This window comes from Xenopus tropicalis, chromosome 3 (assembly GCF_000004195.4).
Source record: "Xenopus tropicalis strain Nigerian chromosome 3, UCB_Xtro_10.0, whole genome shotgun sequence".
Taxonomy (NCBI): Eukaryota; Metazoa; Chordata; class Amphibia; order Anura; family Pipidae; genus Xenopus; species Xenopus tropicalis.
Window position 1 is genome coordinate 21,069,192 of NC_030679.2, and position 19,585 is coordinate 21,088,776.

At 41.7% G+C, this 19,585-nt stretch overlaps 1 protein-coding gene across 1 annotated transcript in view; it reads right to left on the bottom strand.

Moving 5' to 3' along the window:
• Positions 1-652: 652 nt before the first annotated feature.
• Positions 653-19,585, bottom strand: part of slc6a7 (solute carrier family 6 member 7) — a 49,441-nt gene continuing 30,508 nt past the window's right edge. Inside the window, exons 11-14 of the mRNA XM_002940085.5 lie at positions 18,019-18,118; positions 16,838-16,938; positions 6,644-6,811; positions 653-2,833 (exon numbers count right to left, since the gene is read on the bottom strand). Coding sequence (XP_002940131.3) covers positions 2,630-2,833; positions 6,644-6,811; positions 16,838-16,938; positions 18,019-18,118 — 573 coding nt within the window. The 3' untranslated portion in view covers positions 653-2,629. The remainder of the gene's footprint in view (positions 2,834-6,643; positions 6,812-16,837; positions 16,939-18,018; positions 18,119-19,585) is intronic.

Genomic DNA, 19,585 nt, shown 5'->3' on the forward strand with positions numbered 1-19,585 from the left:
CTGCCTTGCAGGGGGGGGGGGGCGATTCTGGACATATCGCCGCCTGAGGCGGCTCCTGGATGCCGCCCCCCCCCCCCGCTCCCCAGCGCTTACCTTCTGAGTGCAGGAGCGGGTCCGGGGGCGGTGAGATCGCTAGTGCAGAGAGCGCAATTGCGCTCTCTGCACTAGAAGAGCCGAATTTCCAGTTTAAAAAACGAAAATTCGGCTCTTAAAGTTACCAGGAGCGGCTTTTTGCCGCCCCTGGTAACTGGGGCGCTTCTGCAGCCTGAGGCGAGTTTCTCAACTCGCCTAATGGCAGAAGCGCCCCTGCTTGGGTTCACACGGAGCAGGGCAGGGGCAGGGGTAGCAGCCTGAGTGATTAACAGGTCCTGGCACAGCGAGATAATCTTAAATATCCTCATATTTTACAACGGGTGTACATTATTTTTTATAATATACAAGTTTCAAGTATAGTACCAATAAGTTATAATATAAACAGATGAAATCCATAAATGCCAGTTGTAAATTATGGCAACACAAAGCACCATTTATGGCTCTTGTATTACATAATGAAAACTAGTTAACTTTTCCTTTTGGGTTACTGTACCTTTAAGACAAAAATATATGTTTTAATGCCCAGGTAAATATCTAAAACATATATCTGGGGTCACACTTTAATGTATGCATTATTTTACTTTATTTAAAAAATATACAATTAAAAGAACTGAGGGAAAACAGCAAATGTATATTTGATGACTATGATTGGAAGACAAGCCCTGCATTATACTGACCAGTGGTTTTTGAGACTATCACAAGTCTTATGGCTTTTAGATCTGAATAAAACTTTGTGTCTGAAAGATGTTGTATTCGAAAGGTATAATTTGGTGAAGTCAAAAATTATACCATTTTTTTTTATAATTTTTCCAATGAGGAGCACTGTTGCGTTTTATTTGAGACAGTCTGGTAGTTCCGACCCATATTAATTGAGGAATGGATTACATATCTTTATGGTTAACTGAATAGTCATAGAAAAATAAAACAAATAAAACTCATTAAACCTTTTCAAAATAAGGAAAGTCAAAATTGCCAGGGAGTGAAACTTTTTAAGGCACCCCCTGGTGACTACAGGCACTAATCTCTGTCACCCATCCTGTGCATATCCTTTGTATAATCTAGGGCAGGTAGTTACATAGTGATGGCACCATCTTGGCAGATCAACTCCATCACAACTGGCGGCCCTCTTCTATCCTTAATGGGTTAAGTGAATTCTTGATGGAGATGGACCTTGGGGTACTTGGAATAATAAACTAAAGGTGGCCATACATGGTAAAATTTGCTCATTTGGCGGGGTCGCCAATATGCCCAACATGGGTGATATTGTGCTAATGCAATCGTTTGGCCCTAGGGTATATTTTTATGTTATTACATATGATTATTATTACAGGGTATCTATGTATTATATATTTATTCTTCTGTTTTTATAAAAATATTTTTCTCTACTAATAGCACTTTTTTCAAAACAACTATTTGAGCCCTTTACCTCTGACTGCTATGGGACATTCATGCTGTATACTGTATATATATATATATATATATATATATGTTCTTTTGGTTTAATATTAATAGTGCTAGGAAGCAATACTGTCTTCAAAATAAATGTTTTTAGCGCTGTTTGTATAAAAATATGACTTCATTTTTATACTTGTGTAGACAAATTTGCATTCTATGGTTGTGCATCTATATCTTCTTCCTTACTGCCAAAAACAATATACTCAGAAACAATACCATCTCCTGCTTTGTAGAAATATTCATAGCAGACTATGAGGCATGGGGCATTTAAGCTGCAGTACCTTTTGATGCATGTTAAACCCACAATTCAGTTTTAATACCTGGGACCTGAAATAAATATTTACCCTAAATCTCACCCTAAATGATTTTCAAGATGGGCCTTTAGCAATATCTTTTAATGGACACAACAATGCCACTATAACTGGTCCTCAGACTGCCCCCTGTAGTGGAACCAGTCCCAAAGTTGAGGAACCTCTTACCCATGCCTGTGTGGATTGCCATATCATTAACCCTGGTCAGATGCTATTCTTTTTAAAAAATATATTTACTTTTACGGAAATTGGCTTACTTTAAAGCAGCCATATTTAAACCTGTTTAAAAAAATAAATCAAATTAATTTACAAAAATTAAAAGAGGGAAATTATTTGACAACAGTATTTTTTTTAACTCTAGAAACCATCATCGCTGCAAACACAATAATGTAACATATATTTCAAAGACTTCCATGTTTTGTTTAGCAGGAAATCTGCCAATGACAGCTTATCAAACTGATGGTTGTTAATTAGCCTATAGCCTGTATGGTGAATTTCCCACCAGGTACATTAATAGAAACAAGTAATCAGTCTCCCAAACACAGACATGTATACAAAGAGTCCCATGGAGTGTGACAATACCAACAACATGACATCCACAAAAACATCTCAGAAGGTAGTCCCACAGAAAGAGCTACCAATCATTGTAATCTAGGGCCTCAGTTTTTAAGATCCTCATTGGACACTGGAACAATGACCGCCAAGTCCCATGCCACAGAAGCATGTCTAAGCCCTGCAGAAGAGAGTCCACCTCAATCCATTTAGTCCCATCACATCATGGACTCCTCTTCAATCTCCTTATCCACCTCAATGGCTGTGTTTTCATAGCTTGTGATCCCACCGTATTTCCGCATGTGGACCATCAAAGGCTTGGGGGACTGACTTCCTGCCAGGGTGTTTACATACATGCCTGTCCTGTTTTCTTCCATAGAAGGACCCCAGTCCATGGCTGGTCTACTTGCTTGCCGTATTCGCTGTTTAATGTTGGAGAGAGCAAAGAAATAGCATTAGAGTTGCACCCACAACTTGATTAGAAGTAAGAAGCTTCATAGAATGAATAGGCCTCGATTAGGCCTCGATTAATTTTACAGTTTTAGCCTTGCCAAAGAGTTCATTGACTTAATAGCTAGCTGTCTGGCCAAAAGCTTTATATTAGCTTACTGCCGTGTTATAATCATTTTACAAGAAGCCAATTTAACCCAACAGTTCAGGTATGAGCAGCCAATCAGGACTATTAATGACACAAATGCACTCAATTTTTTTTCCTGTGGTTCCCCCATGTAGACACTTGATTGACTATCTATGTATCCAGAGTAACAGATCTGCACTTAATGCTGTCCTGTATGTATGGGAAGTGTTTTGTCATAAATTTAAGGAGTTGCTTTGACATATGGCACAGAGGAGGTAGATGCTGGGAAAAACCTAGGGTACCCATCTCCAAAATAGCATCATTTCTTGGTGACACAAGAGGCTATGGCCTATTCCCACTCTCTGCTGAATGCATTTATAAATAGGGCACATTAGCACACAGCCTCATTAACTCACCTTTTCTGCTCAGCCTACAGAACCAAATATTAAACATCCTGTGGTATATTTATCCCTTATACCTTTACAGTGTGTACCATGCTAATGATAGGGGACCTTTGTTCTGATCAGCTGAGCTACAATATTAGGAAGTAAAGAGATAATAAAGGAACGGCATATACTTCATCATTACTGGTGAATGGGGGAAGGCTGTTTTGGCATAGCACAGCCTTTTTGTACAAAAGAATCTGTAATATGGCCTTATAGATCTAGAAAGTCCATAACAAAAAATTGTAATTGTTACTGTGGAAATATAATATTGCCTTATCATAAATTTGCCAGTTTTTAAGCTTGGAAGGAGTATAGTTTTGTGTTGCATGTGTGCAAACTGGGGCAATTCACCTATCTGTAACATAAGTCACTGATGGGCAGTAACCAATAAAATGTTTGCTTTTACCAGTAAATACTTCATATGCTGGTTCTTATAGGTGACCAGTAGAACTAGTACTTGAATGCACACAAGTGACGTATGTGTGCTTGTGACTCCCTTTGCTTGTGACGTTGCTTCTACCGGAACTGATACGTGACAGCAGTTTTCTTTAGAACCCTTACTTAGACCATAAAAGATTATATAGGCACCCAAGGCCCCCGGGTGCCTATATAAAAATATGGCCTTGAGTAAAACCTTTTACTATATTTCTCAGTTTGTCTTTTTGGGGGGACGCAGGGAGCTGTTGTTAGTCAATATGCATGGATGTTGCTTTCAGGAGAGGGCACTGCAGATCCTATACATCATTTATATCAGTCCCTGCCCCAGTGGAGATTACAATCTAAGGTGCCTATCCCATTCACACATAATATAGTTATTTCATCAGAAGCCAATTAACCTGTCTGTATGTGTGTGGGGCAGGATTCTGAAGAAACCAGTCTGTTTTATACTGTGAAATGATAAGCACGGCAGTAGAACAGTTAATAGTGACTCAGTATCATCTGGTGTATGATTCTCAGCCTGTCATGTGAATAGCGCTGGAGAGGGGAAGGTGTCACTTTTCCGTGCTGTTAAACCTGTCCTCTCTCTCTCCAGAGGAGGAAATAAGGGGTGATTCACACCGTAAGTCACACTCCCATTATATTTAATTAAAAAATAAAATAACAAAATAGTCTCTCTTGTTCTGTGTGTGGTTACCATAGTAACACAGAGGCTAGACCAGCATGCTGAGATACAGTGTGATTCCTGTGTGGGGGATAAAGATGCTTTCTTTATTAGGGACAGGAGGAAAACCTGATACAATAACTTTTCGTACCACCAGTACTGCAGAAATTAAATAAACAGTTTTTTTCCCAGCAGATAGTCATCCTATTGCCCCTGGTGATATGCATACACCGCTATCTGTTTTCTGGATAAGGGATCTTTCTGTAATTTGGATCTCCATAGCTTAAGTATGCTACAAATCATTAAAATATTGAATAAACCCAATAGGCTTATTTTGCCTCCAATAAGGATTAATTATATCTTAGAATCATGCACAAGGTATTGTTTTATAATTACAGGGAAAAAAGAAATAATTTTTAAAAATTAGAATTATTTGCTTATAATGAAGTCTATGACAGATGTCTTTCCGTAATTCGGAACTTTCTGGATAATGGGTTTCCGAATAAGGGATCTCATACCTGTACCAATATATCCTGCAGCACGTTTACAGAGATCATACATCAGTCCTTGCCCCAGTAGAGCTTATAGTCTAAGGTCCTCATCATGTTCACACATACTATGGCCTATTTTATCAGGAGCTAATTAAATTGCCTGTATGTTTTAGGTGTGTGGGAAGAAACCAGACAACCTGGGGAAAAAACCCCACACAAGCATGGGGAGATTATATCAATTCCTTCCAGACAGGGCCCTGCCAAGAATCACATAGAAGAGTGCAAAAAAAGAGATTCCTCATCCCCAACTTTAGGGCAAAGACAGATGGGGAGATTAGTTGCCATGACTTTTAAGAAAACCCCAGTTGTGGTCACTAATTACAGCGACCAACCTCCATGTAAGATATGCAAAGCACAGGGAGAAGTAGCTGTGACTTTTAGTGGTGGTGATTATAAAAGTAGCTTACACATAATCCCCAGTTGTGCTGCCCAGGGCCAACATAATGATTGATGCCACAAGAAAAAAAGGCAAAGAAATTAAAATAACCATATTGTACAGCTCTTCCAGCAGTTGATTAAAATGAGGGATGTGCCATCTCTGTAGAATGCTTCTGCCAAATGTTAGCCAAGATGAAAGGTGTGCTCATGGGCCCCTTATCCTGGTGGGCCCTGGGCAAATGCCCCTTTTGCCCATTTATTACAACAGCCCTGACTGCATGGTAACAAATGATGATATTCGCAAGATTTATAATGTATAGAGGTATATAAGAGGTTTTAATAACTGCTACACAGGAACATTTCTCAAGGAAACCAGAGCTGGGGAAGAACAATGAAAAACCCACACTTCAACCACTGGAAAATGCAAGGCATTTAATGACCATGCAGGGGGACCCCCCAGAGGTCCAGTACTGTAAAGAAAAAGAATGCATCAGAGACAGAGAGCAAGGCTTGTGTTATCAAAGTACCACTTTGTATAGTGAAGGACCTAGGGTTCCTGGGTACAAGATAGTAGTTCAGATAAGACCAATGTGTCAAAGTCCAAAGTTAAATACACAGTCACATGAAGCACCCAAGGGGTAATGTCTCATTAGGTCCCATAGTGGCCACAGTATCTAGTTTATATATTCTAACAAGACTTCTATTGTAAATATTGTCAGGTCACTGTTACATTTCCCCTAGAGCTGACTGAAAGTCTATAGCCATGCATGTGAAAGTGGGAAGAGTGAGGACCATATATATAAAGGGCTGTTTTGCAAATAATTAGGTCACTTTACCTTCTTTCAAGGCCTTACTGATGGCAGAATAATGATTGCCTAAGCAGTCCTTAAGCAATGTACTAGCTTTCCACCCCCTGTGTCCTCATTAGGAAGTCCCTTAGATTTTTATATATTAGAGTATATCAATTGTAAAATTTGTGTGTGTAATAATGTTTATAGATATTTATAGATTGTAACTTGAGTGTCAGTGATATATATATGTACAAGCACCTCAGATTTACCATTTCAGGGTTAAAAATTTGCAGCACGCAAAGGGTTAAAGAACAAGCTTTTACGAAAATATTTAATATATAGATCATTGTCATATAGTCTCTGTTAGAGCAATTAAACCTTCATTACCTCCCAAAGAGACCCTTCTTCCTTTAGAATGGCAACCAGCATTCCAATTGGAATCATCATGCAGGAGAGAAGCCCCATTAGAATTCCCAGTGCTTCCGACCAGAGGGGAAATTTATAGCTTCCATATTGCGATGGCTGATATTTCAATATACTGTAGGCTAGCAGGCACTGGAATCAAACCAAGAGAAATGTGTTAGTGAGTAGGTTTAGTGTATATTATACATGTGGCTGATGCGCCATGCTGAATTTCTACTGGAAATGTGCTGTTTATGTTAGGAAATCTCATTCTGGTAAAAAATATGTTTAATGCCAGGGAACAGGATTAGTAATGTCCAACCCTAACCCACCCCCTCCTGACCCAGCCCCACCTCCCCCCTACGGTTTATGATTTAAAGCAAATGGATCCACTGATACGTATCATGGCTGTGTGTATGCTGCTTAGTGGTGCATGATCTGGCCCAAACCTAACTGAACCCATAGTTTTACCCATAAGGCAGGATTGGGTCAACAAATTACTCCAGAGTGAGTGGTGAGTGAGTGAGAGTTGGGTGGGTGGTGGACCTAACCCTTCCTCACTGGTGACATCACTCACAACTTCCTTAAAGACATCGCTACTGCCCTGCCCTATCCTCAGTGTTACCAGACATGGGTGGGTTATTGCATTACTGGAGGGACTGGGACACGGGGTTGACATCATAAATAGGAAAGGGTTTGGCCACCACTTGTCTGTGATCTGCTACAAGAAAAATTGTTAGCCCAAAATGTGTGGGGCCTGTTGGTTTCATTCTAACTCATGCACCACTACAGAAGATACACAAATAGCAGGCAGAATTTCCATTACAGATTCCTTTTATATAAAAATGGGAAAAATATTAACAATCCATTAAAAAACCATCCCTGATGCACAGGGTTAACATCTCCCAGAGTGTTATTATGGTAATATCCCTTGTTAATATGCAGCAGTAGGATAGGAGATGTAGACCAGCAATGTCTGGTTAGTCCACAATGAAGTGTCATGTAATTTGTATTCCCTTTAACACACATCATTTCCATATAAATCTGATGAATGCCTTTTCAATATAGATGAGATGTTAAACATGGCACCATGCAGCTGAGCTATAACTGAGTGGGTGCAGCTCTGCTACAAGTTATGGAGTGTAAATGATATGATTAACCAACTGTCCAAAGCAGAATGTATTATTAGGGGGATGCTGCTGTGTGTGGAGGAAGGTTCCTATAGCCCTGGGGTTGCAGCAATCTGTCGCACATTCTTGCATCAGGGCTTCCCTCGACTGCTGGGTCTCCTGTATCCTCAAATGTCCCTGAGCATTGTTATTTGAATCATGTTTACATGTTTCAATGTATTCTTTCAGATTTTATAAAATCATAAGAATTGGAATACAAACATTTTCTTTCTTGCTAAACCAAGTTGTATTGCACATTTTTCCAAACGATTACATAGTAACATAGTAAGTTAGGTTAAAAAAGACACAAGTCTATCAAGTTCAACCTATGAAACCTCCCTAACTGCTAGTTGATCCAAAGGCAAAAAAAACCCCTCTGAAGTCTCTCAACTTTGCCTCAGGGAGGAAAATAAATAATTCCTGATGGTAATCCAACCAGTCCCTGGATCAACTTATACTAAGAGCTATCTCCCATACCCCTGTATTCCCTCACTTGTACTGAGAGCTATCTCCCATACCCCTGTATTCCCTCACTTGTACTGAGAGCTATCTCCCATACCCCTGTATTCCCTCACTTGTACTGAGAGCTATCTCCCATATCCCTGTATTCCCTCACTTGTACTGAGAGCTATCTCCCCTACCCCTGTATTCCCTCACTTGTACTGAGAGCTATCTCCCCTACCCCTGTATTCCCTCACTTGTACTGAGAGCTATCCCCCATACCCCTGTATTCCCTCACTTGTACTGAGAGCTATCTCCCATAACCCTGTATTCCCTCACTTGTACTGAGAGCTATCTCCCATAACCCTGTATTCCCTCACATGTACTGAGAGCTATCCCCCCTACCCCTGTATTCCCTCACTTGTACTGAGAGCTATCTCCCATAACCCTGTATTCCCTCACTTGTACTAAGAGCTATCTCCCATACCCCTGTATTCCCTCACTTGTACTGAGAGCTATCTCCCCTACCCCTGTATTCCCTCACTTGTACTGAGAGCTATCTCCCCTACCCCTGTATTCCCTCACTTGTACTGAGAGCTATCTCCCATAACCCTGTATTCCCTCACTTGTACTGAGAGCTATCTCCCATACCCCTGTATTCCCTCACTTGTACTGAGAGCTATCTCCCCTACCCCTGTATTCCCTCACTTGTACTGAGAGCTATCTCCCCTACCCCTGTATTCCCTCACTTGTACTGAGAGCTATCTCCCATAACCCTGTATTCCCTCACATGTACTGAGAGCTATCCCCCCTACCCCTGTATTCCCTCACTTGTACTGAGAGCTATCTCCCCTACCCCTGTATTCCCTCACTTGTACTGAGAGCTATCTCCCCTACCCCTGTATTCCCTCACTTGTACTGAGAGCTATCCCCCATACCCCTGTATTCCCTCACTTGTACTGAGAGCTATCTCCCATAACCCTGTATTCCCTCACTTGTACTGAGAGCTATCTCCCATAACCCTGTATTCCCTCACATGTACTGAGAGCTATCCCCCCTACCCATAGGCGGAGGGTGACTTTTTTGTTTGGGGAGGCTAAAGATGGCCCATACACAGACTGACCTACAGCTAATGTGACACTTAGTGGATTCGCTGCTGGTGTAAAAAATTAACCTCCCAACTACCTCTTGCCGTTCCCACGGACTCCCAGGGATACTGTACAAAAGTGCGGGTGGGGGTGCTTTTTTTTTTTTTACCCTAAAATGCTTAGGATGTAAAAGTATTCATACGTGCACTTCTGTTAGGGGATCTGCAAACATTTGTGTTTGTGATCAGTTAGCTTAAAGGGGTAGTTCGCATTCGAATTCACTTTTATTTTTAATGGTTTTTCAGTTATTTAGCTTTTTTTTCAGCAGCTCTCCATTTGGTATTTCAGCAGCTATCTGGTTGCTAGGGTCTTATTTACCCTAGCAACCAGGTAGTGGTTTAAACAAGAGATGGGAATATGAATAGTTAAGGGGCCTACTTGGAAAAATAAGTAATACAAAATTATAATAATAATAAAATTGTAGCCTCACAGAGCAATATTTTTGGCCCCCATTTGAAATCCGGAAAGAGGCAGAACAGAGGCAAATTATTCAAAAAAATTAATTAGGAAGACCAATTGCAAAGTTGCTAGGAATAGGCCATTTTATAACATACTAAAGGTTAACTTAAAAGTGAACCACCCCTTTAGATGTGTTAATGTTAGTTTTATAGCAAGAAAGGCAGTGGGTACTGACTCCCCATTATATACAGTGAGACGCAGTCCTTATTTACAAACCCAGCACATTATATACAGTGAGAAGCAGTGGGTACAGATGGCAGATATTCAGGCCCTGGCACTATAACACTGGCACTGATACACAGCATTGGCCCCACTGTAACTTACTATAAATGAACAAAACAATGACAAAAAAAAAAAAAAATAATAAGTGCAAAAAACAACAACAAATATACAAACACACAATGAGCTTTTTCAGAGGGAAAGAGTTAACTTACCCTCCATGTGTTAGGGTAGGGGATAGATTATAAATTATTATAGATGTCAGGTCAGGCAAAAAACAATTTAATGTCAGCTAGTGATTCTTTAGAACTGTATAGTACCTGTGTATAGTACCTGTGTATAGTACCTGTGTATAGTACCTGTGTATAGTGCCTGTGTATAGTGCCTGTGTATAGTGCCTGGGTATAGTGCCTGGGTATAGTGCCTGGGTATAGTAGCTGGGTATAGTGCCTGTGTATAGTGCCTGGGTATAGTGCCTGGGTATAGTGCCTGTGTATAGTGCCTGGGTATAGTGCCCCTGTATAGTGCCTGGGTATAGTACCTGTGTATAGTGCCTGGGTATAGTACCTGTGTATAGTACCTGTGTATAGTGCCTGGGTATAGTGCCTGTGTATAGTGCCTGTGTATAGTGCCTGGGTATACTGCCTGGGTATAGTGCCTGGGTATAGTACCTGTGTATAGTGCCTGGGTATAGTACCTGTGTATAGTACCTGTGTATAGTGCCTGTGTATAGTGCCTGGGTATAGTGCCTGTGTATAGTACCTGGGTATAGTGCCTGGGTATAGTGCCTGTGTATAGTGCCTGTGTATAGTGCCTGTGTATAGTGCCTGGGTATAGTGCCTGTGTATAGTGCCTGTGTATAGTGCCTGGGTATAGTACCTGGGTATAGTGCCTGTGTATAGTGCCTGTGTATAGTGCCTGTGTATAGTGCCTGGGTATAGTGCCTGTGTATAGTACCTGTGTATAGTGCCTGGGTATAGTGCCTGTGTATAGTGCCTGGGTATAGTGCCTGGGTATAGTGCCTGTATATAGTGCCTGTGTATAGTGCCTGGGTATAGTGCCTGTATATAGTGCCTGGGTATAGTACCTGTGTATAGTACCTGTGTATAGTGCCTGGGTATAGTGCCTGGGTATAGTGCCTGTGTATAGTGCCTGGGTATAGTGCCTGGGTATAATACCTGTGGGAGGGGGATGAAAAAGTTGAGAAAAAAGCAGCAAAAGTTGAGAGTTGGTTCTTAGGTAAAGTTACAGCTGCAGATTCTTCTTTTCAGTCTTCATTTCTGCACTGTTTCCCGATCCCTGTGTGCATCTGTGCTCTGATTGGTCAATTTTACTGTCTGTCAAGGAAGCTGTGCTCTGATTAAAGAATCCAGAAAAAGAAAGATCCAATCGGAGCACAGCAAAACGGGCTTGAGGAACTCATTTCCAGGACAGTGCAGAAACGGAGTAAGGTGGTTTTTTTTTTTTTTTTTTTAATGTGCCAAGCAGGTTTGGGGAGGCTTAGCCTACCCTAGCCTTATGGAAAATCCGCCTATGCCCCTACCCCTGTATTCCCTCACTTGTACTGAGAGCTATCTCCCATAACCCTGTATTCCCTCACTTGTACTGAGAGCTATCTCCTATACCCCTGTATTCCCTCACTTGTACTGAGAGCTATCTCCCATACCCCTGTATTCCCTCACTTGTACTGAGAGCTATCTCCTATACCCCTGTATTCCCTCACTTGTACTGAGAGCTATCTCCCATACCCCTGTATTCCCTCACTTGTACTGAGAGCTATCTCCCCTACCCCTGTATTCCCTCACTTGTACTGAGAGCTATCTCCCCTACCCCTGTATTCCCTCACTTGTACTGAGAGCTATCTCCCCTACCCCTGTATTCCCTCACTTGTACTGAGAGCTATCTCCCATAACCCTGTATTCTCTCACTTGTACTGAGAGCTATCTCCCCTACCCCTGTATTCCCTCACTTGTACTGAGAGCTATCCCCCATAACCCTGTATTCCCTCACTTGTACTGAGAGCTATCTCCCCTACCCCTGTATTCCCTCACTTGTACTGAGAGCTATCCCCCATAACCCTGTATTCCCTCACTTGTACTGAGAGCTATCTCCCATACCCCTGTATTCCCTCACTTGTACTGAGAGCTATCCCCCATACCCCTGTATTCCCTCACTTGTACTGAGAGCTATCCCCCATACCCCTGTATTCCCTCACTTGTACTGAGAGCTATCTCCCATACCCCTGTATTCCCTCACTTGTACTGAGAGCTATCTCCCCTACCCCTGTATTCCCTCACTTGTACTGAGAGCTATCTCCTATACCCCTGTATTCCCTCACTTGTACTGAGAGCTATCTCCCCTACCCCTGTATTCCCTCACTTGTACTGAGAGCTATCCCCCCTACCCCTGTATTCCCTCACTTGTACTGAGAGCTATCTCCCCTACCCCTGTATTCCCTCACTTGTACTGAGAGCTATCTCCCCTACCCCTGTATTCCCTCACTTGTACTGAGAGCTATCTCCCCTACCCCTGTATTCCCTCACTTGTACTGAGAGCTATCTCCCCTACCCCTGTATTCCCTCACTTGTACTGAGAGCTATCTCCCATACCCCTGTATTCCCTCACTTGTACTGAGAGCTATCTCCCATACCCCTGTATTCCCTCACTTGTACTGAGAGCTATCCCCCATAACCCTGTATTCCCTCACTTGTACTAAGAGCTATCTCCCATACTCCTGTATTCCCTCACTTGTACTGAGAGCTATCCCCCATAACCCTGTATTCCCTCACTTGTACTAAGAGCTATCTCCCCTACCCCTGTATTCCCTCACTTGTACTGAGAGCTATCTCCCATACCCCTGTATTCCCTCACTTGTACTGAGAGCTATCTCCCATACCCCTGTATTCCCTCACTTGTACTGAGAGCTATCCCCCCTACCCCTGTATTCCCTCACTTGTACTGAGAGCTATCCCCCCTACCCCTGTATTCCCTCACTTGTACTGAGAGCTATCTCCCATACCCCTGTATTCCCTCACTTGTACTGAGAGCTATCTCCCATACCCCTGTATTCCCTCACTTGTACTGAGAGCTATCCCCCCTACCCCTGTATTCCCTCACTTGTACTGAGAGCTATCCCCCCTACCCCTGTATTCCCTCACTTGTACTGAGAGCTATCTCCCATACCCCTGTATTCCCTCACTTGTACTGAGAGCTATCTCCCATACCCCTGTATTCCCTCACTTGTACTGAGAGCTATCTCCCATACTCCTGTATTCCCTCACTTGTACTGAGAGCTATCCCCCATAACCCTGTATTCCCTCACTTGTACTAAGAGCTATCTCCCCTACCCCTGTATTCCCTCACTTGTACTGAGAGCTATCTCCCATACCCCTGTATTCCCTCACTTGTACTGAGAGCTATCCCCCCTACCCCTGTATTCCCTCACTTGTACTGAGAGCTATCCCCCCTACCCCTGTATTCCCTCACTTGTACTGAGAGCTATCTCCCATACCCCTGTATTCCCTCACTTGTACTGAGAGCTATCTCCCATACCCCTGTATTCCCTCACTTGTACTGAGAGCTATCTCCCATAACCCTGTATTCCCTCACTTGTACTGAGAGCTATCTCCCCTACCCCTGTATTCCCTCACTTGTACTGAGAGCTATCTCCCCTACCCCGTATTCCCTCACTTGTACTGTGAGCTATCTCCACTACCCCTGTATTCCCTCACTTGTACTGAGAGCTATCCCCCTACCCCTGTATTCCCTCACTTGTACTGAGAGCTATCCCCCTACCCCTGTATTCCCTCACTTGTACTGAGAGCTATCTCCTCTACCCCTGTATTCCCTCACTTGTACTGAGAGCTATCTCCCATACCCCTGTATTCCCTCACTTGTACTGAGAGCTATCTCCCCTACCCCTGTATTCCCTCACTTGTACTGAGAGCTATCTCCCCTACCCCGTATTCCCTCACTTGTACTGTGAGCTATCTCCACTACCCCTGTATTCCCTCACTTGTACTGAGAGCTATCCCCCTACCCCTGTATTCCCTCACTTGTACTGAGAGCTATCCCCCTACCCCTGTATTCCCTCACTTGTACTGAGAGCTATCTCCTCTACCCCTGTATTCCCTCACTTGTACTGAGAGCTATCTCCCATACCCCTGTATTCCCTCACTTGTACTGAGAGCTATCCCCCATACCCCTGTATTCCCTCACTTGTACTGAGAGCTATTTCCCATAACCCTGTATTCCCTCACTTGTACTGAGAGCTATCTCCCCTACCCCTGTATTCCCTCACTTGTACTGAGAGCTATCTCCCCTACCCCTGTATTCCCTCACTTGTACTGAGAGCTATCTCCCCTACCCCTGTATTCCCTCACTTGTACTGAGAGCTATCTCCCCTACCCCTGTATTCCCTCACTTGTACTGAGAGCTATCTCCCATAACCCTGTATTCCCTCACTGTAATAAAGGTAATAGGTGCTACCAAAGTGTGAACTCATAAACCTGTGGCTAGCATAGCTCCCATGTTGCACCTGCAAAGTTACTAGAGATGTCAGCTAATCCCATGTCATTATAGTAATAATGACCCAGTCCTGGAAGTTTTAAAACCTACTGTATATACTCGAGTATAAGCCTAGTTTTTTAGCACCCAAAATGTGCTGAAAAAGTCACCCTCGGCTTATACTCGAGTCGGGTGCCATGGTCCCTCCAGACTAGCACCCTCTGTCCTTTGTGTGCAAATTAGGCCACCCACAACCAGACCCTCCAGTGCCCTGGCCCACGCAATACTTATTCCCCCTTACGTAGATTGTAAGCTCTACGGGGCAGGGACCTCCTTCCTACTGTGTCTCATACCACATGGCACTTATATATATATATATATATATACATATATGTATTTATTGTATTTATTTATCATATCACTTGTCCTCCCTGTGTGTAATTTTGTATTCTGTAAGACTGTACAGCGCTGCGTACCCTTGTGGCGCTTTATAAATAAAGTTATACATACATACATACATACATACGTGTCCTCCGGGACCGGGTCTGCTGCCAGTTTGCCAATGTGCAATGAGCATAGGGTAGCACTCATATTGTTTTTGTTGCCCCTCTTCTCCACTTACAGAGCTAGTTTACTGTTTTTCTTTGAAATAAATGTTTAAAAACATATACCCCACTGATGCCTCAATTTATGTATTTTACTGGTTTTTATTGTGATTATTGAAACTTAGCAGTAGCTGCTGCATTTCCCACCCTAGGCTTATACTCGAGTTTTTCCAGTTTTCTTAGGTAAAATTAGGTACCTTGGCTTATATTCGGATCGGCTTATACTCGAGTATATACGGTAATTGCTCTTTATTTTAAATGGGAAGATGACAAGGGTTAGTTGGCATTCTTTGCCATCTCAATAAGGACATATTGGTATGTGATCAGTGGTGTAACTAGATGTTAATGGGCTCCAGAGCAAATTTAATTTAGATTCCCATAATATTGTATAGTGGACCAATTTAACCAAGATATATGAAAAGTGTGCACATTGGGGTGGCACATGAGCAAGATATGGGCATCTATTTGGATCTATTTGGATGTCTCTTACCTTCTCACTGTGCAGTAGGCACAAGAATGAGCACCTAAAGGTGCAAGGTATGTTGTACCTTATGTGTCAAGCTAAGCACAACCAGTACAAGGAGAAAGCATGCTACAAAAGCAAGGTTGGCCATAAGGGCTTGGTATAACAAGGGCTAGGTATACAGCATGTTATGGGCAGAAGTTAGCACTCTAACCCCCATATGAAATAAAAGACACTAAGTTGCCCAGGTGTAGTAACCCACAGCAACCAATAAGATGTTTGCTCTTAAACAAGTGGCCAGTAAATGCTGCCTGCTGATTGGTTGCTATGGGTTACTGCTCCTGGGCAGTGCTTGTGGCTACCTTTAAACAAATAAGCCATTATATCTTTCAGTTTTCTTTTTCCTGATTGCTGAATGGGATGTTATAATTTTTGTAGCTTTTCCTAAGCAATCATAGATTTAAAGGATGCTTGTGACCCCTTATAAGCCCCCAGAAATCCAAATATTGGCCTGACAATAAAGCAGAAGGAGCATGACCTAGCAGCGTAGGAAAGATGATTTGACATAATTGAACAGATGAATATCACCAAAGAACAGGAATATTCAAGTTATAAAATATTCAGGACACGTGATTATTTTGGTAAAAAAATTCTACCAGCTTTTCAGCAGAAATATTGGTGAAATCCAACGCATTCCTGCCAATATCTGTTGTTTCCCACAATAAGTAAAAATCCCCATCAAAGGTTCCACACTTGTTGCAAATTCTTCAAAATACTATAAGAGGAATAGAATTTCAGCAATGTATGCAACATTTCATGTATAATGCATAGCTATAGCCCTCAGTTAAAAGCAAAGTAAGTAACATGGAGAGCAAGTGGTTAAAAGAGAACTAATAGCAATAAAGAGCCCCTGCACTAAGGGAACCCCAACACCGAACTTTCACTTTACCAGAAGGAACTTATCAAAGCTCATCATACACTTAATTCTAAAAGCTTCTCATTTTATTTTCATTTTCTTTAACATTAATGGTAATTCTTTAACCCTTATCATATATCTGTTGTTTACATAAGTGACTACATAAAAGCAGCTTTTATATCTCAGCAACAATATAACCTTAAGTTTATTATGCATTTAAAATAAATCATCATGAAACCCAGCAATAACTTACCATGAGTGTCACTGGTGACAGAAATATCCAACAGGCTTTGAAGTAGAGACCTGGTTTGAACCCAAGCATCATTTGAATATCTCTGCAAAAATTCTTGATTCCTGGAGGAGTAAATCGAGCCAACAAATTGAGCAGCAAGTTGAAGAGAAATATTTGTTTCCTGTCTGAAATAACTAATAAAATATTTTGCCTTCACTTGAACCTATACTACCCCCCGCCATATGTAATAAAAGGCTTACTGGGTTTGCCCAGTAACCTGTAGCAATCAATAAGATGTTTGCTTTACAACAGGTGACTAGTAAATTCTACCTGCTGATTGGTTGCTATGGGTAACTGCACCTGAGTGCCTTTTATTACATAACCCCCTCTATGTCCAAACATATCCAGACACTGTCACTTGTCTGCCTCATATAATTTTCCTTAGTAGAAGCTTATACTAACCAATGATAAAGTTATGTACATGCATTTCTTGCAGAACTTCAAGAAGATTTAAACTATGAGGTGAGACTGTCGAGGTTGGGGTTGTTTTCTCTGGAAAAGAGGCGCTTGCGAGGGGACATGATTACTCTGTACAAGTACATTAGAGGGGATTATAGGCAGTTGGGGGATGTTCTTTTTTCCCATAAAAACAATCAGCGCACCAGAGGTCACCCCTTTAGATTAGAGGAACGGAGCTTCCATTTGAAGCAGCGTAGGGGGTTTTTCACGGTGAGGGCAGTGAGGTTATGGAATGCCCTTCCTAGTGATGTGCAGTAATGGCAGATTCTGTTAATGCCTTTAAGAGGGGCCTGGATGAGTTCTTGATCAATCAGAATATCCAAGGCTATTGTGATACTAATATCTACAGTTAGTACTAGTGGTTGTATATATAGTGTATGTATGTGAGTGTATAGATTGGTAGGTGTGGGTTAGGTGTGCTGGGTTTACTTGGATGGGTTGAACTTGATGGACACTGGTCTTTTTTCAACCCTATGTAACTATGTAACTACCTCTACAAAAAATTAGCAAAAAATAAAGCAAACCCTCCCACTGACTTGAAAGTGATAATCCCCTTCATCCCAGATTCCTATTACTGGAGCTGTGCAGTCTTGGTATTCTAGTCGCTGACAAAATAAACTAAATTTAAATAAGTTCCCTTCCACAAACAGATTTAAATGCAAAGGTAGTGAGACTGATCTTACCATACACCCGAGACACCGAAAGGCAAAATGTAATCACTATCACAAGGAGGCCAAATCCAGCACTGTAATCATCCAACAGCACCAACCAATACATGCCACCCTGTGGACACAGAGATCAAATGTTCAGACCATGATTGCAATGCCATAAACTTTTAAATTCAACTTATTTGTCTGTCCAATGAGAGACATTTCTTGAAAGTTAATTGTGAATATTTCCTATACGAGCGTACTGGCTCCACCAAAACCCCATTTAAAGTGGACCTGTCACCCAGACATGAAAAGCTGTATAATAAAAGTCCTGTTCAAATTAAACTTGAAACCCAAATTCATTTTTATAATATCACATCCAAACACATTATAAAGGCATTTAAAAATCACAGCTGTCAATCATATATTGCTTGCCCCACCTCTATGCCTTAGGCATAGAGGCGGGGCAGGCAATAACTTTAGCTTTCCGTTCAGCACTAACTAGATGTCAATGCACATCTCACTATCCCCGTCCCTCCTCATCATATAATTGTGCAGCCAGTACTAGGGCATGGGCATCTGGTCCCCCATTCTGGCACATAAACAAGATTTTGGCATGATACAAAGTTTGCTTTTATACAGTGTCCACAAAATGGCGCCTGCCTGCTTGCTTTGATTGAGTTATTCCAAGACAGAAGGAAACAAGATTTATATTATTTATATAGAGTAAGTAAAGTTTATTTTGCTCAACTAACAATATAGAAAATAATTTGGACTTATTTCTTAGGGTGACAGGTCCGCTTTAATTCATCTGGGATGCCTGAATTAAAACTGCAACAGGGCCATAACTATAGCTAAAAGCTCCTATGATATCAAGCATTCTACTATTCAAGACTACTCGAGTTATGGCTTTTTAACATCTGCCATCTGGGCATTCTACTAGTTAGTAGTTTGAGGCTTAGACTGAATCATCCTGAGCTAAAGCTTATTAGAACTTCATTAGACTTAAAAAAAAATCTGTTTTTGCACCCCATTACTTATATTCTAGGTAAGATTTATACACACAATTTGCTTATTGATAAAGGCTCTCAATAGGCCCCCAGTACTCCTGACCACTCCCTGGTAGCCATTAGGTTTGCTTCTGCTATTGTTATGCCACTGCATATAGCCCATATGATGATATATTGAGTAAGTTGCTTCAACTTTTCCTTTGCAATTGCCTGATAAATGGACTTCAGCCTTAACGTAACAAAGTCTTTTGCAGCTGCCCTGCTTAAGCACCTCTGTATTGGTACAGACAGGAAGATCTGCCCTTTGCCTAAATACACATTCATCATCATCTGAACATCAGATTCATTTCAATTAAGCAAATGTTGGCAATATACCTAAGAGTATCTGGATATACAACCAATAGGTCAATGGACCAATCTGTTGGCTTATTATACATTTATACTATTTCTACTGAACTCATCCAACCCAACAAAAAATTGCAGTTTTCAGATACACTTTGGGTCAATGGTTGATGTCACATCCAATGTTGCATAATTTATAAATGCCACTGACTCTTTTTATATAAATGTATTTGTATGTTAAGTTCCTT